At 39.3% G+C, this 24,474-nt stretch overlaps 3 protein-coding genes across 7 annotated transcripts in view; 2 read left to right on the forward strand and 1 right to left on the reverse strand.

The window, feature by feature from the left end:
• Nucleotides 1–3,138, reverse strand: part of LOC122760633 (FH1/FH2 domain-containing protein 3-like) — a 61,464-nt gene extending 58,326 nt beyond the window's left edge. The window contains exon 1 of the mRNA XM_044015758.1: nt 2,589–3,138. Coding sequence (XP_043871693.1) covers nt 2,589–2,753 — 165 coding nt within the window. The 5' untranslated portion in view covers nt 2,754–3,138. The remainder of the gene's footprint in view (nt 1–2,588) is intronic.
• Nucleotides 3,139–6,395: 3,257 nt separating this feature from the next.
• Nucleotides 6,396–12,804, forward strand: LOC122760636 (sodium-dependent neutral amino acid transporter B(0)AT1-like). 2 transcript variants are annotated; one of them, XM_044015767.1, is made up of 13 exons: nt 6,402–6,485; nt 6,537–6,802; nt 7,339–7,479; nt 7,566–7,703; nt 7,792–7,973; nt 8,051–8,161; nt 9,598–9,710; nt 9,798–9,926; nt 10,565–10,721; nt 10,854–11,058; nt 11,153–11,312; nt 11,567–11,729; nt 11,815–12,804. In XM_044015767.1, the coding sequence occupies exons 2-13, from the start codon at nt 6,604–6,606 to the stop codon at nt 11,980–11,982; spliced, it is 1,866 nt and encodes a 621-aa protein (XP_043871702.1). In that variant the 5' UTR covers nt 6,402–6,485; nt 6,537–6,603; the 3' UTR covers nt 11,983–12,804. The 2 variants fall into 2 exon arrangements, with proteins under 2 accessions (XP_043871701.1, XP_043871702.1); XM_044015766.1 differs by having other exon boundaries at nt 6,396–6,802.
• Nucleotides 12,805–16,089: 3,285 nt separating this feature from the next.
• si:ch211-254p10.2 (solute carrier family 40 member 1) lies at nt 16,090–24,474 on the forward strand. 4 transcript variants are annotated; one of them, XM_044015763.1, is made up of 10 exons: nt 16,090–16,106; nt 19,614–19,709; nt 20,217–20,322; nt 20,403–20,470; nt 20,580–20,739; nt 20,871–20,986; nt 21,170–21,296; nt 21,476–21,730; nt 22,036–22,713; nt 23,516–24,474. In XM_044015763.1, the coding sequence occupies exons 3-10, from the start codon at nt 20,220–20,222 to the stop codon at nt 23,773–23,775; spliced, it is 1,767 nt and encodes a 588-aa protein (XP_043871698.1). In that variant the 5' UTR covers nt 16,090–16,106; nt 19,614–19,709; nt 20,217–20,219; the 3' UTR covers nt 23,776–24,474. The 4 variants fall into 4 exon arrangements, with proteins under 4 accessions (XP_043871698.1, XP_043871697.1, XP_043871700.1 ...); XM_044015762.1 differs by lacking the exon at nt 16,090–16,106 and having other exon boundaries at nt 19,608–19,709; XM_044015765.1 differs by lacking the exon at nt 16,090–16,106 and having other exon boundaries at nt 19,608–19,709; nt 22,039–22,713.

Below are 24,474 nucleotides of genomic sequence, written 5' to 3' on the forward strand. Positions count from 1 at the left end.
GCCAATAGGAGTTAGCCACCAGGAGGCAACTCTGCTAGTTTCAAAAAGAACTCCAGTGGGATGGAAAGTCTATGGAGTTAATGGTCTCAGTTGCTCATTTCAGCACTTCTTCAATAGAACATGTTACTTTTGTAAATTATGTTCCAATTTAGAGGAAAGCGGATGATGAAGCACAGCACAAGTAGCTGGTATCGATGCCTGGTTGCTATGAACTTCCAGTTTCAAAAGTGACATGGCATCATTGAAATCACAAATCTCAAGGTTTGTTTTGCAACTGGAACACTACAACTCTTTTTATGTAGTCTTTGTACACATTCCATTCCATATTGGACATTGACACTGTTATTAATAATCCTATTATATGATAAAGGTATTACTATTATCAGCACAGTAACTTAAGTACTAAAAAAAAAACTTACTGATCTCTGTTTTCTATTTAAAAAAAATAAATAAATGATTGTCTTCCATCTGTAAGGTCTCTTTCTTACTATGAAACGGCCCTTGAGATAATGGAAGTTGTGATTTAAGGCAATACAACAATGATGAATAGTGATATCACTATAAGCACAAACGTGTAAAACTATCGTAAGAGCCTGTGATAATAAATCTAAGTTAGACCTAAATGATGTTTGAGTTACCGTACTATCCTCCCATGTACGACAGAAGTGAACACTGACATGCACACATGCACAGATTTCCCCTCTGGAGACTGCAGACTGAAACTGACAGGACCAGCCCAGAAACAACATATGCTAGCTGTTTTGACTCCCTCGGCACCATGTGTTGGCTGCGTGCTATTTATACCAGATTGATCTGCACCATAGAGACGGAGGCTCCAAGACAACAGGTTTGATGTCAAAGGTCTTTTACAAGGTTACACCAAAAGGACACACCAACTGCAAACCTTCCAGGTGAATGAGAGACCTCACATGTGCTTAAATGTGGGGGACACACACTCCTGTCATCCTGTCATCCACCTATTATTTTATCTTTGAAAAAAACAAGAGCTTCATTTTGTGCAAACGATAATACCCATGGGACCAAATCTCACCGAACCGGGTCCTGCAGAACTCCAAACTGGTACTTGCTCTGTGTCTGCTAAACTGAGACCAGTTGACTGCACAAAGCACATCAGGTCTTTGTTTGTGTTTTTAATTCTGCCCGCTTCCCTCTCATGTCTCAAATAGTGGAAAGCATTCCCATCCCATCCTGCTGGTCCGGCTGAGTGGGCTGCTGAATGAGAGCCAGGCTTGTGGTGATCCACAGCATCCTGCGGCTTTCATGACTTATCTTACCAACTCTACTCAAACAAGATGGAGCACCATTGATCTGGTGGAGTGAAGGAAGACTTACATTAACTTTCTATTTACCCAACTTCCTACCCAGACGATGAATGGTTAATAAAAAGAAGAAGAAGAAGAAGAAGAGCCCCTTTGTTTTGTCTAAAGGACAGTGAAAGAGCCCTTTTGGAAATGTGCTTGGTTGAACATTATCTAATCAAGAGGAACCAAAACGGCATTTCTCATATAATCCTTCAGATGCCTCCAGAAGGAAAAAGAAGGGCTTTAAATGTACAATAATTGTCAGTGGCTGTCACTGAGCAAACTGCAGGGTGATTACACCAAACCAAATAGGAGCATTCAGTTATTTTGAGCTGTGCAGTTGTGGATCTTAGAATGGCCAACTTTTGCAACCCAAACAATATGCAGTTTTTTTTTTCCTCAAAGAGTAAACGAGGACAGACGTGCTAGAGCTCACCAAACAAAACAAAACAAGACAACAAAACAGAACAAGCTGAAAAGGCATGGTGTCTCAAAATAGAAATAATAACATAATGATGGAAACATATGCATTAAGAGTTCAGACGTTGTGTTGAGATCAGATGGGTCCTTGTACAAATCCCCAGATCTAGGTCAATCTGTGTCAGGAATTACCCTCATCCATCCTTCAACAGCTGACCAACTGGCTATTTGACCCCACTTACTATTAACTAGTGCTGTGTAGTGACAATAGCATAAGTGGTTTTATAGCCTGCTCGTACAGTACATTATACCACAAATGCATATTATGTTACTTTTCTACTAGGTTTAGCTACTTGATAGTTATAAGACAATCCAATTTAAAGTGACATTTTTCTGTGAAATTAAACTCATCACTTTGTGACCTTGTTTGTTTGCTGCCACTCTCATACACAAAAACCTGGCAGGCATTTTTTCTAGTTTCTAAAAGGTCCCACAGAGTCTAGATAATGACTAGCAAGAGGTTTTCCAACTGACAGGGGATTAGTGCGGTGGTAGAGGTAAACAGTTCCCCCTTGCCAAATAATGGATGGTAAATTCACTCTATTATCACCAGAAGTTACCAAATGTTCTTTCATGTCAGAGCATAGACAAACATGCCATAACTTTTATACAAATACATGATGCTTCATTAGCTCAGTTAGTGATCCATTAGGTTTGTTTGGCAGTAACCACATCAACATCTTCTAGTTAATTATTAATTTAAAATGTTGTAGGTGGTAACTATCTTTTTCTTTTTTTTCTTTTTTTACCAAAAACCAAGTGACTTATACAAACTGCAGTGCATACCTTCTGTGGAGCTTTCAGCAGCCTGTGGACTCCAGCAATCTGATTTATCAGAGGAATATCTTCCCTGAAAGTGTACAGAGGTGGCCTGGTGGGCTCGGGGAAATTGGTGCTGTTAAAAGGATCAGTATCATCTAAGAACTGCACCCTGCACATAAACGTAGCCATGGTGCAGCCATGCAAGGCGTCTTTGGATGATCAAAATAGTGGATGCGACACCACAGCCTGTGGACAGACGCGCAAACACCCCCGCGCCGCCACCCCCCCCCACCCTCCCCGCTCTCGGCCAGTGAAGTACCGGCGGCAGGTCTTCTGCAGTAGCAAAACCCTGCACTCTCGCTTATCATTGGAGCTTCTCCATTCGCGTGAAGGACTCAGGACAGCGCGCACAACAGTGCAAGAGAATCCAGATCCAGGTTATCTCCTCCAGAGACGCGGTTAGTCAGAGCGAGGTGGGAATGAGTGCACTATCCAATGGCATTGCGGGCTGCTGAGGCAGACTGCGGACAGGACTGCTACACTTGGCGCCTGGACTGTGAGAGCGATGGTTAGTGCGGCTCCCTCCTCAAGCACCAACTCCAGCCAGGAGAAACACAGCAGAGCAGACCGACGCAGCTCAGGTTACAGGCGCAATGGCGACCTCCAGTGGCAAAAGTGAAGAAGTACGTAAAAAAGCAAAGCAGGCAGCGCCACTCACTGGCCACTTTATTAGGTACAGGGGCATGGTGTGTGTTTGATATAGCATCTTTCTGGTCTTAATGACCACTCGAAGCGTTTTACACTACAGTTTTGCCATTTATCCACTCACAACCATTGTCTATTCGTCCGTCAGGCATCGGCATGTAAACAAGCAGCGCCGGGGATCAAACTCTCACCCTTACAGCTGGAACATGACCCATTTGCCCAATGATCCACATCTGCAGCTACCTCTTCTGCTTCATTTAAGTTTGATGTGTCGCGCATTCAGGCATTAACGAGTTTCTGTTGTCATTTCGAACCAGTCCAGTCACTCACCTCTGACCTCTGGCCTCAACAAGGCATTTTAACTGCCACTCACTGGATTTCTTTTTTCAAGCCATTCTCTGTAAAGCATGGAGATGGTTGTGAGTGAAAATCCCAGTAGATCGGCAGTTTACTCAGACCGGCCTGTCAGGCACCAGCAACCATGTCACATTCAGAGTCACTTAAATCACTTTTCTTACCCCATACTGATGATCTAATTGAACTTGACCATGCCTATATGTCTAAATGCATTGAGTAGCTAGGGAGTGGCTAATGATGAGTGATGCACAGGGCCGTTTCTAGCTTTGAGGGGTCCTATGTAAGATGCTGTTTGGGGGCCCCTGGTCTGCTAAACTATGATGGAGAGATTTCAAACCCTTTAGATGATCCACATAGACGCCACAATCTATTACACCTCACAAATAAAACAGGCTACCGTCATGATAACATCTCATATTAAAATGATTATTTGTATAGCACATTTCATACAAGGATCGCAGCTCAAAGTGCTTCACAATAAAAGGAAAATAAAAATGTGAAAAGCAAATACAACACAGGGTGGAATGAAAAGGAAAAGGAAAAAAGTAGAAACCCTGTTTTAACTTTGAAATAAAACAAAAGATGCAAATAAAACAGTAAAATACAACACAGGGTGGAATAAAAAGGAGCCAGTTGAAGGTGAGAGTAAAACGATACGTTTTAAGTCTTCTTTTAAAAATATCCAGTGATATGGCTTAGTGCAGGGGTCACCAACATGTGTCTTCACATGAATATCCTTAATCATTAATAATAATTTACAATTAAAAAAGGTAAACCATGCAACTTTGTTATTTCAGAAGTGTATATCAAACTGGTAGCCCTTCGGATTACTCTAACCCTTACCCTTGAAGAAGCTCTCAGTGTCAAAAAGGTTGGTTTAGTACAGGGGTGTCAAACTCATTTTTGTCCGGGGGCCACATACAGCACAATTTGATCTCAAGGGGGCCGGACCAGTAAAAATAGTAAAATAATAGCATAATAACCTATGAACAACAAGAACCCCTTTGTTTTTTCTCCTTTGTTTTACATTTACTGAAAGATAATTTTACAAAATATGAAATTTCTTGAGCAATATAAGTGAAATTTCAACAATATCATGCCTAAATTTACTATTTACACAGCACACTGGCTCTATAAAGGCACAAACATTTAGTCACGGGTATCTGGAGCATTTGACATTACGTTTAGATTAGTATGAAATTTTAACAAATTCAACCTGTGGGCCGATTGGACCCTCTGGCGGGCCGGTTCTGGCCCCCGGGTCGTATGTTTGACACCCCTGGTTTAGTGTGTTCCAAAGTTTAGAGGCGCAAATAACAAAGGCAGCATCCCCAATTTACTTTCGACTGTTGTGGGGAATCTCCAATAAACCAGCAGCGGACGATCGCAGTGCTCTATGTTACATAGCTAACAAGGGAGTTAGCGATGTAGCCCCCAAGAGGACTTTAACAAAATACTATTAGTTCAATACATTCCTCCTGCCTACAGTCTATATTCATGTGTCTGTCTGAGGCTCTGTTTTATGTGTTAACTGGTGTGAACCGCTTTTTTCTTTTAAGGTGAGATAAATGTTTCTTTGTTTTCAAAGGCAGTCCCTCCTCATGCCTCACTAAGGCTGTACTAAGGCTCCAACACAGATGTCGTGCGCAGAACGGTAAAGCAAAGGTTGTTCTTTTTAAGAAAGTTTTGTTGTGGGCATGACTCTAATGTAAGCAAGCTAGGGAAAAAATCTCCAAGTGAAGATAAGATTACTGGTGCCACCCTAAATGATCTTCAGCACTTTATGAATCGAGGGCCTAAGGCCAAGTCAGCAGAGTTTCAGGTGCTTACGTCAGGGTAGAGTTAATCTCCCTGAAGGCGGAACCAAGATACAGATTGTCTGTTGTTGCTTCTGTTTTTTAAAAAAAAGTTCTAATAACATTATTCAAATAATCAGTCGTCTGTTTATTAGCAAACTATATTTACATAAATCCTAACCATGCTTTTTTCAAATTCACAACGGCAGTATGGGTGTTATAAAGCTGTGTCGTGCATGAGGATTATGTATTTGACTGTATGTACTGTTACACTACTACTACTGTACTACTCTTTACTCCTGAACATGGTAAAATCCTAAAGAAATAAAGGACACTTTGGACAAACTGAACCATAAACATCTTTATTACATGTATTCCTTTTATGAGAATGTTTAAACACTTTAGTTGTGTTTGTAGACATGACTCACTGCAGCTATTGTTACTGTGTACATGTTTTAATCTTTCACTGACTCTTCATATGCGAAGAAGCGTCAATGAATTATACAGTACTTCAGACAATAACCCAGGAGTCTTTGGTATTTTCCAGAATGAATGCACATCCCATGTCAGTCAATTTAAGTCGGTAAATGAAACTGAAAAATGTCACTGACTTTTCAAAACCCTGGATTATAGAAAAGGAAAGGAAACAAGGAAAACATTTAAATAGTTTTTGAAGTAAATTGGCAACTCATTTTAGCTGTTTCTGTTCATCAAGCCAGAAGAAATATTACAATTCTGGCCAAGCGAATCTTTTTAAAATTGTCTATAAAGTCAGAATCTTGGTTATTGGCTATTGGTTACTGTAAGCGAGAAAATACTTTTTTTATTACATGAATGTAATTATTTAGGTACCAGTATAAAATAAATCCTCGAAAAGTGTAATGTGTCACCACAGTAAAACGCATGACAGCATTGAACTCTGTGTAATGACCCATCGTTATCAGATAAGAATCTAGTTAAATGTGTTGTGCTCTTGCTTCACCCAGGGTTTCAAAGGCAGCACACGTCCTGCGGATGCTCCGTCAGCACCACCTAGTCAATTTATTACAGAACTCCAGAGCATCTTACAGTGTGAGCTTGAAGTTAGTCAATTTATTACAGAACTCCAGAGCATCTTACAGTGTGAGCTACGAGTTAATTTCCAACCTGCATGTCGACAAAAGCACACGGTTTCAGAGATCATGAAGCTACAGCTTCCTAATCCGGACCTGGAAGACAGGATATTGTCCTATGAGCAGCTGGACAGGCTTGAGGAGGAAGAGGCCGAATCGCGACCAAAATGGGACAACAAGGCCCAGTACATGCTGACATGTGTGGGGTTTTGTGTGGGACTCGGAAATGTCTGGCGTTTCCCGTATCTGTGTCAAAGTCATGGAGGAGGCAAGTGATGCTTTCATTGTTTACTGTACCAATTGCATGTTTGACATTTCTATTGGAAAGACGGGAGAATAATTAATGCCTTGTGTCCGATTTAAGACAGCTCATAAATTAGGTTTTTGGTATTAAAAAACAAAGCTAGCTAAAAAAATGCTGTGTAATTGCTATGTAAGTGTTTACCTTTAAAAATAGATACATTTGCAGCAAACTGTTGGTTATAAGGCAGCTTGTTCCAGAGTATTGGATCATAATGACTGGATTCATTTTCTTTCAATTTGCTTTTGATTCACTGATTTTTTTTTTTTTCTGATCCGTTTAGACAGGCTTTTTTTTTTTTTTTCTTACATACTCTCAGAAAATCCTTGTAAAGTGCTCCTGCCTGAATGATAAATGTTGAGGGGTTGTAATGACTTAAATTTCAGCTCTCTGATTTTTTTCTACATTTCAACAACTGCTTAGTACATGTTCAAATGCACACAAAATTGAAGTTTTACTGTCACAATACACCACCATTAACATTCCTTGGATACTCCTTCCAGGTGCCTTCATGATACCCTTTCTGATCCTACTGGTTCTTGAAGGAATCCCACTTTTACATCTTGAGTTTGCCATTGGTCAGCGTATAAGAAGAGGAGGCTTGGTATTATGGTCTACAATTCATCCTTATTTGACCGGCATTGGTGAGGCAAAATGTAGCACAATAAATAGCTAAAGCTTAAGTGGAGCGGTGCCGTCAAATAAAAATCTTTACAAAATTCATTTGCAGGTGTTGCGTCCATGTGCGTATCTCTGACAATCAGTCTCTACTACAACACCATCCTTGCCTGGATTATGTGGTACTTCTTTAACTCCTTTCAAGAGCCTCTACCTTGGAGTCGTTGTCCCATGAATGCCAATTTAACAGGTAGTTAACAACAACTCTCCTCCAGATACAAACATGAAATAATCTCACTTTGAGCTTGATGTTACACACTGTTCTTGAATTTGGTCAGGATATACCTCAGAGTGTGAGAGGAGCTCCACTGTGGATTACTTCTGGTACAGGGAGACCTTGAACACAACTCCAAGAATTGAGGAGGACGGTGGGTTGCAGTGGTGGATCTTGCTGTGCCATATTTGTGCATGGTCTGTGCTCTATCTCTGCATCATCCGTGGAATTGAGACTACAGGGAAGGTACAGCTTCTACAACATTATAAACATATTTGATTCACCTAAACAACAATTATGTAAATATCTTATGTTTCCACCAGGCTGTGTACGTGACATCTACCCTTCCTTATGTGGTGCTGACAATCTTTCTCATCAGAGGACTGACTCTGAAAGGCTCTTTGAGTGGAGTCAAGTTTCTCTTCACACCACAAGTAAGTTGCAGTTGTTTTTGGTTGTTTGTATTATAGTCTAGTGCCTGTTGGTAGGCGTGGTTTACACAGCCTTTGCTAATCCACTTAATCCCAAAATTGTATGTGAGTAACCACTTTTTGAAGACAGCAAACCCTTGTGAAGTAATTAAAACAACAAAAAAACCATTGTGAGAAACATTTGTCCATAACACTGACTACTATGTAACATTTATTATTATTTTGAATCAGTAAATCAGTCATTTCCAGGAGTAATTAACAACGTCATGGATGTGTTAATGATTTCCAGTCTATAGTCAATAACTGATCTAAACACATTCACAGTTAAAAATAGATTTTCTTGGATCTCGACTCATACACCTGCCATGACAGTTCTGTCCCTGTTTGGCTCCTATAACATCAGTATAAAGTTATTTGTTTACAAATTACACTTTAAAAAGTAATAGCATTACTTATGATTTGGTATCAAATGTAATAAGTTACGTTACTTAAGATAGTATATTATAATCCAAAGTTTTAATATACAACTACAATGTGATGTAAAGAACAGAGCAAGTCTTAGATTTGTTGTTTTGGCAACGCTATAGTCAACAAACTGTTTTATTTCTCAATCATGTCATTGGAACACATTCTGAAAACGTAATAAATAAATAAAAATATAAAACTGCCTCTACAGTATAAAGTATTTAGTGTGATCAACCTTTACACTTAGAACAATAGAATGAGCATGGCTCTCTTATCGTTATCGTTGAAATCTGGTTTGTTTTTTTTGTCCTACTATTTCATATCAGAAAATATCCGCTATAGAAAAAGGTCTTTTACGCCAGGTTTATTTAAAACATGCTTGAGCATCATTCTAATCCAAATGGCAATAATCACAGAATTTGACAGAGATAAAAACAACAAAGCTGGTGGTGCCCTGAGACTCTATAACAAATGAGATGATGTGTTTCTTTTGGAACTGAATCTCCTTTAAAGAAACTACAAACATGGCAGCCTTTCAAACCCAAAACGATTTGACTGTTTTCTACATGTTGCTTCTGATTTAAAGTGCCAGCTACAAGACCTGCTACAAACCCTTACACTACTCTGTACTGGATAAAGTAATATAATTACACTATGTGTTACTGATTAACGCGTTGCCGCCCCTGCATTGAGTTCTGCAAAACTCATAAAACAACAAAGAAATAAGATAGCCGGAGCTTCTTTTACCTGTTACAAAAAATTATCACTCCTCTTCCCGTAGATAATAAATCAGACACACATTAACTTTAACAGCCCACATTTGATGCTGTTGGGCAGTTATAGAGATATGCTACTGTTGCAAAAGATTTTGTTTAATATCAATTATTTGTTGTTTGGTTAATTGAATTTTATCTAAATATACCTTAACTACATGTATGTAATTACACACTTTCCTAACATATAAATTCTGACAGATATCAGAGCTGGCAAACCCAAAAACATGGCTTGATGCAGGTGCTCAGGTTTTCTATTCCTTCTCTCTGGCTTTTGGTGGTCTTATTTCCTTTTCCAGCTATAACTCTGTGCAGTAAGTTTGTCTTCATTTTTAATCCTTTTAATACACAGGTGCGTGCAATGTATTTTAATAAATAAAAATGGTGTTTTCTTCTTTTAGTAACAACTGCGAACAGGACGCAGTGATCATCTCCATCATCAATGGTTTCACCTCGGTCTTCTCTGCAACAGTCATTTACACCATCATCGGGTTTAGAGCAACAGAGAAATTCGACAACTGTCTTTCTGGGTACTGTCTTCTTTTCGCATTAATATATATACATAATAGTAGACAATGAGTAGATTATGTTAATTATTCCGCAATGTTTTTAGTGTGAATACATACTTAAAAGTGATGTGTGTAGAATATGTACAACAGCGATATGTAATTTAAAACGGTTACTGCAATCCTCATTGGAAATATTGCAAGGTTGTGGTTGCCAGATGCAGCACTTCTACCTGACATAACGCAGTGTTCATGAACACATACATAATTGTCCACCATCTCATTTTTTATAAAAAATTATATACAACTGTTTTATAAAGCTTTCTCCTTTTTCAGCCATAATCTTAGGTCAAGATGGTTTTAAGAGGGGTACAGAGGCTTTTTATGTTCTGTATTGTGAGCTAGCTGCTCTCTGCTCACATCCCATGTGTTGACATGCTACTAGCTGCATTATTAGGTGGAATGCAGTGGCACAACAGACCATAATAGCAAACCAAAACATAAACAGAGTTTGTGGCCTGCAAATGAAAAGAACATATCGTTACATCAATATACAATATACATCAATGTTAACAGTGAAGCCAGTGTTTCCGTTTTAATGTCTCAAAATAATATTTTCATTTCTTACACAGATGTTTAACCTAATGCATTTTGGTTTTCAGGAACATCCTGACATTAATTAACGCGTTTGATTTGGCTGAGGGCAATGTCACTGAAAGCAACTACAAAGATACTGTTGAACATTTTAATCAAACACACCCAGAGGTTATTCAAGGTCTGGATCTGGAAAACTGCGACTTGAATACTTTTCTCAGTGAGGTAAGAGTTCAGCAAACTTATTTACGTACCAGAATGGCAGATTGAATTTTACTTGAAAACGGACAATGCTTTTCAAATCATGCTTACAAATGCAAATTATGCAGTAACTCATTGCTGTGTTTCATTCTATAGGGAGTTGAAGGAACAGGTTTAGCCTTCATTGTGTTCACTGAGGCCATAACAAAGATGCCCATCTCACCATTGTGGTCCGTGCTCTTCTTCATAATGCTCTTCTGCCTTGGCCTGTCTTCTATGTTTGGTAACATTGAGGGCGTTATAGTGCCACTGCAGGACCTCAAAATCTTCCCCAAGTCGTGGCCAAAAGAGGCCGTCACTGGTGGGTCCACATTATGTCCTCTCATTATCAATTACCATGGCATTCCAGTACATTCCATGGTGTTCTACATCGTTCTTTCTTTCCTAACCTACAGGTGTGACATGCATACTGTGCTGTCTAGTGGGTCTGCTATTTGTTCAAGGCTCAGGGAACTACTGGCTTTCACTCTTTGACACCTATGGAGGATCCATCCCTTTACTAGTTGTTGCTTTCTGTGAAATGTTCTCAGTGGTATACATATATGGAATAGACAGGTACAAACACTGTTTTGTTTATTCTGTGTCTTTTTTTGTGCACCATGCAATTCATTGAATGTCTAGATGTGTTGCTATGCAGTGAAGTCAAATGAAACCAACAACCTGGGAACAATAACACAGTAAAACTAATGAAGTCATACATTTTATGACTTCTATGTAGGATGTTATCATATAATTACATGCTGGTATATCTGGGTTATTGGGACATGTAGATAAGAGTCACTGCAACATGTGCACTACTCTTCTTCCAGGTTCAATGATGACATCAAATTCATGATTGGACACAAACCCAACTTCTTCTGGCAGGCTTCATGGAGAGTCATCAGCCCATTCATTATGCTTTTTATCTTAGTCTTTTACTTCATCACTGAAATTTCTGAACAGCTCCTTTACAAAGTCTGGGATCCTGAATCAGTAAATATGGATTTATTATTTAAAATATACAGTTTTGTATAACAAAAACCACAAATGTTGCATTTAACTGTCTCTGTCTTTGCAGGTAAACTTCCCAACTCTTGAGGACAAGCAATATCCAGCCTGGGTCTATGTGGTCATTGTTGTATTGGCAGGAGTCCCCAGCATTGCTATACCTGTTATTGCACTCGGGAAATGTATATGGTCAAGGAAAAGTGAAAAGTCACGGAACAAATTAAATTCTAATAAATAAAAAAAGAGTCTAGAAAATCCTCAGCACAATATTCTATGGAACAATTTGGATTTACTGATTTCACAGATTTTTATTTATGCAATTCTAACATTGTAAGCAGCACTTTTAAGCTTTCACTTCTCAACAGTGAATCAGATGGCAGATATATTGGGAGGCTCTTCTACATTATTATGGCTACACTGTAGGTTTTCCTAAATCCCTAGAAATAGAGGGTATTCTATCACATCATCACTAGATGTCACTAATTTACCCACTGGCTATTTTTTCTATAAAAAAATAATGTATTGGTCTGCTGCAATTAATATGAGTTTTGCAAGAACAGGAAGAGTATGCAATACCTAGACAGGAATTTAAAAACATAAAGGACATTTTTTCACTTATTTATGTAATGAAAGTAATATGCTAATGAGTTAGGGCTGTAATAAAGAAATTCTTAGTCGACTATAGCCCACAAATTTCAACTAAAAATCGACTAACCAGATGAGCAATATCATAGCCCATGATTTCCGAAAATATACTGTCAACTAGTGATATCAGCACAAGAACTGTTGAGGAATATTTAGATTATTCGGTTCTGTGCATGTCCTCGCACAGAGCAAGACTGAACATAGGAGCACAGCTTCACGGCTGAGACACAAATAGACTGCTGCCGTTGTTGTGGACGAGTGCGCCTGCAGCTTTAAAACGAATCAACGATGATTAGACTAAAACATTGAAATGTGCAAATTTTGCTATGTTCGTATACTTAAAACAAATGGAGCAACCTAATGCAGACAAGTTAGCTTACTGTTTTTATATGATATGCCATGTTTGTAGTCGAGCTGTGATATGCAAACTGTCGCTGGCAAAGTTTGCATTTGACTTTTTTCCTGCCATCTATTTTTGTAAAATGCTGCCACACTGCCGATGTCGCCGATGTCTTTGACATGGATGTTAGAGGACTGACTGCAGCCTAAAATGTCTTTAATCTATCTGTCTCTAGTGGGTTGGGCTAATCCAAAATAGTGAAAACAAGGGGGGTGTTCTCTGAGACACACTGTTGCTCTGAAAACGCCCCCATTAGAACTTGGTACTTTCCTCTTTATTTAATTATTTAACCTGGTGAAAAAAATGACCAATCACAATTTTAGTCAAGCCAGAACGTATCGACTCATAAATCACCCAGTCGACTGGGACTTTACAGCCCTATAATGATTATTATAACTGTTGGTTGTGGTGTACAGCCCCTGTAAACCATATGAATAACTGTGGGTTATTTTTGGAGTATTGGCATGTATGGTATGATTTAACAGAATTACTAGAACACATGTGATAAAACAATGAAAATTTGAGACCAGGAGAAAAAGCCAACACGGAGTCACTTTTGGGAATTAAATATTGATGAACTATGAAAGTTGTTATCCTTATTCACCTTTTATTTGTAAATTACACACGTCTTTGTCCTTTATCACTCTGTTTTATGATCGGTAAATAAAAAGACGCTATGATATACAAAGTTAATAGAAAACACTTTGAATAGTCCCTTTTGTGACTACTTCTAAGGAGTTATCTTTAAATGCAGTGCATTTTTTCTGATTATTATTTTTGATGACAATTACTCAGAATACAATATCAGTAATGTAAACTGTAGTACATACACTACAGTTAGCTCCTTACATATGCTGCTACATATAAAAATCCACTGTTACGTAAAATAAGCATCATGCAAAGCAACTTGAAAAGGGGGCTTTAAGGGCTAATGAGAAATATGAGGCTGATAAAGCAAATGTCACCCTCTTCTGTCTTGATACAAACAAGGAAACATAACACATTTTGATGCAGACATCTTAATAAACAGGAAAATTATTAGGAGTCAGGTTCAAATTGATTAATTTTCAGAGCATCGAGCATCAAATGTCATCTGCTGCAGAATTCTTCCAGAAGTCTACATACCATCCTTTTTCCTCACCTGTCATACTGCGTAACTACTTGGCCCCAAGCAAGAGTGACCATCCTCAAGCCAGTGCGTTCACTATACAAAAAGATCTTACAAACACGGGATTAAAAAAAACAAGGGCATTTTTTTCAATTTGGGTCCAATTAAACTATGTTTTTGTACTGTGGGAGGAAGACAGAGTACCCGGGGAGAATACATGCACACATGGGGTGACCTGCTTGCTGTGAGGCAGCAATGCCAGCCACTGTTCCACCATATGTCCCTTATACTCAAGTATGCACAAAAAACAAAACAGTTCATGAAAATTTCTTTAAATATTAACCATCCTCTCCAGAATAAATTCTACTGACTTTGTACAGTACAGATAAAGCTCTGCCTGTTGACGTTTGAAAAGTCCAGTAATCAAAAATAGTGCAACCTTGAAGTCAATTTCCTACTGATAAAATCATGTTTACTGTCTGATTTATTATCACTTGTACATTTACTGTTTTTCAAGGGAAACTTCTAATACCTTATCTCATAGCATTGGTGTTTGAAGGGTTTCCTATTTTGTTCATGAAGCTTGTGATTAGAAAACGACCAATATTAATGTATTTCTGCAGTATTTTTTAGTGTTTCTGAAGTGTTTTTAAACTGTTGTATATAAATTATTTCTGTATTTTATATATTTAAACATGTACACATACTGTATACAGGTGTGGCTTCCTTGGTAGTGGCTTTATCAGTTTATTAATTCTCATGTATTTCTGTCACTCATTTCAAAGTCCACTTCCCTGGAAGAACTGCCCATCAATCTTGGACCACACTGGAAATGTTCACATCATAAACACATAAACATTAATGATTTGAAATGGTTGAGATAATGGACAGAAAGTACAACAAATCATTTATCATGAAAAAAAAATTTAAACATATATGATACAGGATAGGTAACTGAATGTGCTCACCAGTGAACTATTTTTGACATTGTAAAACACTTAGTATAACACCAGACATCAAGACCAGAGGCTCCTTGTCATGTTGTCTTGCATCTTTTTGGAGAGAGGCAACATCTATCTCTTTACAAATACATGTTTGTCATTAGCTTCTAACTAAAAGATGCTTGTTCTGCTTTTTCACGTAATAAACCCCAGTAGAAATAAAATTCAAACATCTGTAATTGCCATTCTTGAATTTAAAGCAAATGGAACCTATAAGGTTTACAGAAATTGGTATGTATCACAGAGGTAATTATGGTATGCCACAGTACAGTAAATACTGTTGCATAATTATACAGTACTATGATTATTATTAAACCAGTGATTATGTCATTACAATTTGCCAGACCTGAACTTGATATAAGAAACACTTACACTATCAACAACCATCAACTATATTTCATGGTGATGCAAGGGCCCGATTTAAGACATTAAATGATTTTAAGATACTCAGCTTGACACATTCCTTTAACATTGGGGGTGAAAACATGACTCTATAAAACTTCAATGAATGAACTGATCCCTCAAAAGTTGAAAGACTCAGTCTAGAAACCTGTGATCAACAGACTTTCCTGGTGTAAAATGTTACTGGTAACATAGTTTTGTAAAGTCTTGTGAGGTTGTGTGTAAGATAATGTATCACATCTTACCTGCAGAGTGCCTCTGGAATGGGACAGGCCTTTACTGTATTTACTGAGGTGATGATAAATATGCCTTCTCCCTGGTGTGGGTGGTGCTATTCTTTCTAATGCTCCTCAGCCTGAGCCTGTCCTTCATTTTTGGAAAATCTACAGGGGTCCTTGCACTTCTGCACATGGCTCCACCCAGAATTCCTAAAACAAATGATTTAATAACTTAATGTGGCATTCACGTTATTTGCAGTGGGACGTCGATAGGTCAGCCTTTCTCAAAGTGTGGTCCATGAGCGACCCCTAGTGGTCAGCAAGGTGACAAGCATATAAGTAGTATCTGACTTGAGCAGTACAGTGGACCAGTTTGCGACACCACTGACCGCAACCGTTTTGGGGCTATTTTGAGTTAGGTGTCCGTGAGTGTTTTTTTATGGGTTGAGTGGTCCTTGGTCTGAAAAAGTTTGAGAAACACTGATCTAGGTTAATACCAGCTTAAGAAGCTGTAACCCACTATAGATTCACAAGGAGCTTTGGGACATAGACCATAGTAACCATAAATGGATGCACACAGACAATGAGGTAAGTTGCGGAACTTAAGCTTGTTTTGCATTTTACCTTGCAGGTGATGACTCAACATTTGTATAAACAGATTAAAGAAAACAAAAAAATTGGTCCTTTAAACTCTAGTTTAGTCTTTGGTTTTGTCAATAATCTATAAAGTCTGTGCTTCATGATCACGGTCAATATTTGTTCTGTCAATCTAGTGTCTGTGGTTTCTTAATGTTTATGACGATTACTTTTCTTGTGATGTGTGATTCTTTGTGGATGTGTGTGGTGCTGTCAACCGGCACCACCCTACCACCAGGTGGAGACCTTGATGGGTGGATTCTACGGTTCAGTTGAATCTCACTGAGATGCTGTGCCATCAAATTGAAAGAATCTTCCATATGTGGTCCTCACTCTCTCCATAAGACCTAACCTGTTTTGGCAAACAGGATTTTAATTTTATCTATGTGTTGTACAACATTAATACTAAAGTATGTGACACTAATAAAATAATAACACTTTAAGGCCTTAATTAAACTCCAGTTCAATAATTTCTCTAGTCTTAATATCAAAATCTGAATCTTTACAAGCACCTTGTATACAATAGTACTAATAATTATTATTATTATTTTACATGTTGTCTTAAATATGTGAATTGTAATTCAAGATGTTACTTCTTTACAATGCAGTTGTAACTTCCCAGTTTTTACATTTCATTTAGTTAAATAGACGACACTGGAAATTAATCCATTATCTCCATTATCTATTATACTAAACTAATTTCTGGACAAGAGCAGAACCAGCGCAGCCAACTTCCTGGCTCAAGACTTTACCATTGTTTATGAGACACTATTAGAATTTGTTGTTTCTTTTCTTTTGATGCATTTGTTTTTGTTTGTCTTTTAGAATCTGCCAAAAAGGGACTACACATGTAAAATAGCAATCTGCAAACTTCTGCACTTTTACATATGTATTATGTGCATTGTGCATGTATGCATACTTCCACAGTTTGCCAAATTCTAATTTGAGGAAAAACTAAGTGTTGTTGTTATAATGGCAATGCTAGTTGTTTAATTAGTACTGTTGGATACAAAATGCCTGTAAAATATCAGTAGCGTTAACAACAAGTTTAGCGTTTAATTCACGGTCAACTGTCAACAACCACGATAGGAAGCTACAAACCGCCACACTGAATGAACATGCAGGCAACGCAGCATAGCTAACCCAGCTAGCAACACTAGCACAGCCCAACTAGCTTACCGAGACGAACAGTTGGGGGAAACAGTCGCTTCGTCCTCTGTTCGAATTTGTTAGCTTGTATTTAAGCTGTATTTTACTAAATCTTTTCATGCTACCTTTCCCCGTCTCCATCACACACACACTCTTCCTTTAAGTATCTTCCACTAGCATAGTACCTGGGGCCAGGTACTATTTTTAGGTGCGTCATGAGCTGTCAATCAGTTCAGTTGGAGGAGGGACTTAGACAACTATGATCTGTGATTGGCTGATTCTTCTCAGAAACTCTACACTATTTAACCCTCAAGATCAACACTAAAACCACCCTAACTATACAACTGGCCCGACAGGTGGTGGTGCTTGAGGGGCCAATTCATGTGATTATGAAGCAGACACTGTTCAGTCCCGCCACAATTATCTCATTATCACAAGAAAACCTGCCATATTATCCCAAGATAACGCATGAATTTATCTCGTTATCACAAGAAAATGAGTCTTGTTATCCCATGATAACGCACTCAATTATCAAATTCATTATTCAGTGATCTCAAATTAACAGACTGAAAAAATATAGTGGGGAGTCGACCGTGTGGCTGTTGCCAGTGCAGAAAATGTCGCCGGGCCTCTGACCAGCCTGAATATCAGTCGTGTTGATATAACGGCACTCCCTCTGCTGTGAATTACATACACAGGTTGTACGGCAGTTTACTGATATATAAAACCAACTTTCACCCACATTATTTTAGTTACATTTAAGGTATACAGTATATGCGCAGTATTTATTAATTAATTAATTTATTTATTTGCTCAGGATCAATGTGTCTTAACTCGTTGAATCCCAGTCTCATCTTCACTTTGGCATATGGGAAGGACTGTCTCGAGATTTTCAACAGCTATGTCGAATAACTGATCACAGACACCCATCTATGGGAAAAATAGGTGAACTGCAATTAATCTCAATATATTTGCAAAACCATAACATACTAAACAAAAACAGGTTTAATGATGACACTGAATGGGTGACAGGTAGGAGGCCAAATATCTACTGGTAGTTCTTAGGCTTCCTGTAATTTCCTAAGAATACACTGCAATTGAGGCTTAAAAATGGCCAACATATGATTCCTGAAGCCAGATTATGTATGACAGAGTTTTCATCTTTACAAAATCCCAGTGTAAAATTTGTTTAATCTGGCAGAGAGTAGAAAAACAAGAGATTGACTCATTCCATTACACCCAAAGGTAAACTTCCCCTGGTTGATGTTCTGGGTTTGTGTTACTTGTGTTACAGATTCATCAGTTTTATGATTAATTACATAATGAGTAGGCATAATCAGAATCCATATGCAAATGAAACTTGTGGTGGAGTTTTTTGGTTTGTTCTATGAGATGTGTCCAGGACTACAAGTAGTACCTGTGAGTTATTGTTATTTTTTTAATTAAGCATGTGAGCTAATTTCCTCACATCATTACTGCTGGAGAGCATTAGCAGCTTTAATCTCAGCATATCTGTTAAATTAAAACGTTACTTTTGTCGTCACCTGAAGTGTATTTACATTGGGGGAAGGATATTTACACTGTCAGCCAGATCAAAAAAATGCAGAACAATATCCTTAAGAAACATAATTAGCCACTTACCGAACATTGGAAGTGGACATCAGATTCATGTTGATATTTGATTAAAGAAAGACAGCAGTTCATTTCCTGTGTTGATGTTGTGAATTGAAACAAGAGGAGATGGATGAATATATTTTTTCATAAAAGATTTGTGATAAGCACATAATTAACCCCCCCCCAAAAAAATAAATAAATAAATAAATAAAAACACATGATTTGACAACACATGAATACAAGCAATGGTGTATAAGCTTATGAGTGGAGCACATGTTCAGTTCAAGTCTGTATCGCTGTCTTTTATTTTTATGCATCTTCTTGTGACTCACACAATCAGAAGAGGTTTTGTTTTCTGATATTTTAATGCCATCAGCGTTCGACTCTCTAAGAATGACGTAGTGTTGCATGATGTGTCAATATGCACGACAGTAGCAGGACTGTGTGTGTATGTGCCTGCATGTGCTCCAGCTCATGTGTACGTATGTATTTTGTGTCAAACAAGTCACACAGTTGTCCTTTTTAATAGTGTTGCTGGACAGTGATATTGTCCACCCAGTGTCACGTGCTTTGGAATATGCTGGCTGCCTTTGTTGTCCCTCTGCCCGTTCTGCTTTTCTGGCACTTTCATACAATGCTGCACTTGAACGCTGTGATGTTATTAAGCCTTTCAAACTACTACGGCTTGAATTCCAGCTCTCAGGAATGACTAGCATCCCAGTGTAGGACACATGGAACAAGATACAGCACTGGGGAACAACAGCAGGGACTGAGTGTGACATCAGAACAAAGGTGAAGACTGACCCTGTCTTGACTTGTGAGCACTTTAATCATTGTCAGTTTGAAACTGTATTTATCGAGCTATGTAAGGTGTCATTCTAGTGCTGCTTTCAGTATTGTGATATCTCTCTACCCAAAAATATCTTTGTTGAGAGTTGGTTTTCTATTTATCCATCATAACATTAGATTATAGACTTAATATCAGTTTGTGATAGAGGTTTGTTGTGTTCAACAGGACAAAGTATTCCAACAGTATGTGCCTCGAAAAATGAATGGTGTATTTAACTAATTAATGCAGTGTTGTCATTTTTTAAACAGTTGCTTCCTAGTGTATGTTATTAAGTAAACAACCAGTATACATGAAAATGGTTTGAACATTCTTGTAGTCAACACAAGGAACTATACTGAATATCAAAGATATCTATTCTGTGTGTGAGTGCTGTGGTGATTTGTTACACTGTAATATGGAAAGTAGAAGGAGAGTGCAACAAGTTCAACTGTTGTTTCATCCTTCTTTAGGCAATGTCCCAGCGTGTGAATGCTTCCCAATGTGGTGGGGTCATGGCGGAGCTCGAGTCTGACAACATCAGGGATGCAAGAAATAATAAAGCTAGGAGTATACCAGGTGAACTCACCTTTAAATCCTGCTGGAACGTGTGCAATTTAATGTTTTTATAAAAATGCTTACTGCTTTTTCCTCACTAGGTTCAGCTCTTATCTACCTCAAAGGTCCCAAGTTTCTCATCTATGTCAGTGGAGCATTGTCAATGTGGGTAAGAATCATTTCCTGAATTCTGGAGTATAATAACAAAGTTAAGAACGTTAACTGCAAGGATGACAGCCTCTTCCAGAGCGACACATAATCGTGTATGTTGTGTACAGGGTGACCGCATGTGGCACTTTGCTATCTCTGTGTTCCTGATTGAGCTGTATGGTCGTAGCCTGCTGTTGACTGCCGTGTTTGGACTGGTAGTAGCGGGGTCGGTGCTGCTGCTTGGTGCTCTACTTGGAGACTGGGTTGACCGCAATCCCAGGAATAAAGGTATGTCACACACATTTGAACATTTTAACATGAAGTTTTGAGACATGTGTTGGTTTTATTTTCAACTTTGATAGATAAAATCAAACTCCATCTCAAGTTCAATGTCGTTTGTTTTTTGTCTCCTGTTTTAGTTGCACATGCATCTCTTTTCGTCCAGAACATCTCAGTGACAGTGTGTAGCATTGTGCTGATGCTGGTGTTCTCATATAAGCAAAGGATTGAACAGATCTGGGATGGATGGCTCACTGTGAGTAGACACTAAACATTTGACTAATAAATTAAATTGCAAATGGGATACTCACCGTGGTTGTTACATAGCGTTACGGCTGCAGTTGCTCCCTCTGTCCTGTGTCCCTGTCGTCTCTGTTTCTGAGCTTGTGGCTACTCTTTGCTGTCATAGTAACATGTTGCATCGCAAAACTCACACAAGGTGGTTTGTTATACGGTGGTGATCATCCTGGCAGATGTGGCAAACCTTGCAAGCACAGCGCTGACCATTGCCATTCAGAGGGACTGGATTGTGGTTATAACAGGCTACAACCGTGGTCACCTAGCTGGTGAGGGGATTTAATCTCTGTTTATACAAGTGTTTATACTCCATGTCTTTCATTGGCTCCCTGGTAATTTATGAATACTTGAATATCAGAGAAAACAGTGTACTGGTCCATATCCACTCTCGCTGAAACCCCCAATGGTGGAGGTTCAGTAACCTCTGTCTCTTTGATCTCAACAAAAGGAATGAATGCAACCATGAGGCGGATAGATCAGGTGACCAACATCCTGGCCCCACTAGCAGTGGGACAGGTCATGACCCTGGCCTCTAATGTGGTAGGCTGTGGCTTCATCCTGGGCTGGAACCTTGTGTCTCTCATTGTGGAGTTCTTCTTCTTGTCACGGGTGTACCGCATCGTCCCCGCTCTATCAGTCAAACCACCTGGGGTAGAGGTGGATGAAGTGTATCTGCAGAGGATGGAAAGGAGAAGGTTACAAGGTATGGACCAACTAGGGCTTGATACGTAAGGCCAAAAACATAAGCACAATGTGATAAATGTCCAAAATTTGTCAGTCATTATTTGTGCAATATATTTAGTTTGTTTAATGCATAAACCTTATATCATGAATCTTTGTTATATTGCCTTTGAAGAAAATTACATCACTTTACATTTGATTCATATTAAATGGACTTAAGTCATTACAGAACAGCTCCAAAGCGTAACGTAGAGTTTATGGAACAGAGAATTGTGAATGTAAAACTGATGCACTGAAGTGATGGATGAAACTCCTCTCTCTCATCAGCAGAAGGTAATGTCGCACAACCTCAGCCTCTGACCGAAGGAAACTGTAACACAAGACTGCAGCTAAAAGAAATCACAGACCTGCCGCTGTGTTTCCGGCGGTTTCGTTGGTTGATGAGCACTTGTAAGGACGGCTGGAGGGCCTACTATCGCCAGCCTGTCTTCCTGGCAGGAATGGGTCTGGCTTTTCTATACACAACAGTACTGGGCTTTGACTGCATCACCACCGGTTATGCCTATACTCAGGGTATAAGTGGCTCTCTCCTTAGTCTACTGATGGGTGTATCTGCCATCACGGGGCTATTGGGCACTGTGATGTTCACCAGACTCCGGAAGACCTATGGCCTGGTTAATACAGGTATCATCTCAAGCTGCCTCCACCTGGGCTGCTTGCTGCTGTGTGTGTGCTCCGTGTTTGCCCCTGGCAGCCCTATGGATCTCAGCTTGCTGGTGCCCGACGTTGCCGCCAACTCCTCCGAGCTTGGCGGGATGGGAAGGCAAAGGCAGAAGCACACATATCCACTGGGTGGAGGCAGCAATCAACCGCTGCTTCCTGACCGCTCATCCATTCACTGGACCAACAACACTGTGCTTTTTGACAATGTGCCTTCTGGCACAGCGCCAGAATCCTACGTCTCCATCATCCTGCTGTTCTTGGGCGTCATCACTGCACGCATCGGTGAGTAGATATTGACACCTAAACCAGAGTGGATTCAACAGGCGCCAGAACTTCAATAGGATCTTATGATATGTCATATTAATATGACAGATGTAAACCTCACCCACACATAGATATGGCACATATTATCAGATGCCTAAAATGGCCAAATACTTTAGGGCAGGGGTGTCAAACTCATTTTTGTTCAGGGGCCACATACAGCACAATTTCATCTCAAGTGGGCCGGACCAGTAACAATAGTGACCAACAAGAACTCCTTTGTTTTTTCTCCTTTGTTTTACATTTAATGAAGGATATGTTAACAAAACATGACATCTCTTGAGAAATATAAGTGCAATTGCAACAATATCATGCCTAAATGTACTATTTGCACATCAAACTGGATCTATAAAGGCACAAACATTTAGTCACAGGTATCTAGAAGTGAAAAATATTGCATTTGACATTATGTTTAGATTGTAATCGTAGTGTGAAATTTTAACAAATACATCCTGTGGGCCAGATTGGACCCTCTGGCGGGCCGGTTCTGGCCCCCGGGCCGTATGTTTGACACCCCTGCTTTAGGGCATCTTTATTAAGACGTAAGCGTTGAAAAGAGTCATCTCTAACATTTATCAGTCACCCAGGTCATTGTATCTTTTAGTGTAGATGTCGGCAACTGGACTGAAAACAACTGACTATACTATAGTTCCAACAGATTAGATTATTCTTTTGTATGTAGGGTTAAATAAATTCAATGCCGTCATCAAGCTACTTTGATGACGAGGGCATGTTTTAAACCCTAATGACCTCTGTGTTTCAGGGCTTTGGTCCTTCGACCTGACAGTGACCCAGCTCATGCAGGAGAACATCTGTGAGTCCGAGAGGGGTGTGGTCAATGGAGTGCAGAGCTCTATGAATTACCTGATGGATCTGCTCCACTTCATCATGGTCATTTCCGCTCCACAGCCACAGCACTTTGGCATCCTCGTCATCATTTCTGTATTGTTCATCACCGTCGGACACACCATGTACTTCCTCTATGCTCACCAAGCCAAACGAAAAAGCCGCCTCAACACATAGAGAGGCCCACACATCCAGGCACGAGATGCTCACCATCCGCACTGACTCCTGATTCATGACATGAATGTCTCCTTCCCGTTTCTTCAGCAAATCGTACTGCAACACTTTCAACTCAGCCATTCACGTCAGCACGACCACAGCAAGTGCCTGTCGCACCTCAGTTGTTTCCTTCTGATGGGCCATGAGCCACAGCAGCCGACAAGAACTCAGGAGAAGCAGAGTGGGAGACTCGCTCTCCCTTTGTGTACACTACAGGTGAAATAGAGAAATCTAATGTATGAAAAATAATGGCTCGGCCTTGGCAAACCCTGTAGGATAATGGAGAGACTTTTATCAATCAAGCTTGCTAACTTCCATAGCTATTTTGGATGAGAGGGAAGTTGGATGGAGAGGGTTTTTTTAACCAGTGAAGAATTGGTGTGGAGAGCAAAATTTAGTGGTGATTCATGAGAATTTATACAAGTCAACACAGTACTTCTACAAGTGGCATCGATGTTACTGATCCGTCCACTTGGAAATATTCCAGGAAGTCCAAAATGGAAGATAAAGGGAAACTGATGTGAGATTGGTTGATTAAATAAACAGAATCGCAGCCCCCCTTTTGATGGACAGATGGACAGAAGTGAAAGAACAAAGTATTTCCTCACCCTGGTTTGTTTCTCTGTGGATAAATCAAGCAAACATTTGCCATTCTTTTAC

The sequence above is a fragment of the Solea senegalensis genome, unplaced genomic scaffold (genome assembly GCF_019176455.1).
Source record: "Solea senegalensis isolate Sse05_10M unplaced genomic scaffold, IFAPA_SoseM_1 scf7180000013840, whole genome shotgun sequence".
Taxonomy (NCBI): domain Eukaryota; kingdom Metazoa; phylum Chordata; class Actinopteri; order Pleuronectiformes; family Soleidae; genus Solea; species Solea senegalensis.

Coding starts and splice junctions, on each gene's coding strand:
- si:ch211-254p10.2 (XM_044015763.1), top strand. CDS start 20,220: ATGTCCCAGCGTGTGAATGCTTCCCAATGTGGTGGGGTCATGGCGGAG. Junction 20,471..20,579: donor GTGGAGCATTGTCAATGTGG/GTAAGAATCATT, acceptor TGTTGTGTACAG/GGTGACCGCATGTGGCACTT. Junction 21,297..21,475: donor CAACCGTGGTCACCTAGCTG/GTGAGGGGATTT, acceptor TCTCAACAAAAG/GAATGAATGCAACCATGAGG.
- LOC122760636 (XM_044015766.1), top strand. CDS start 6,604: ATGAAGCTACAGCTTCCTAATCCGGACCTGGAAGACAGGATATTGTCC. Junction 7,480..7,565: donor TCCTTATTTGACCGGCATTG/GTGAGGCAAAAT, acceptor ATTCATTTGCAG/GTGTTGCGTCCATGTGCGTA. Junction 11,059..11,152: donor GCCAAAAGAGGCCGTCACTG/GTGGGTCCACAT, acceptor CCTAACCTACAG/GTGTGACATGCATACTGTGC.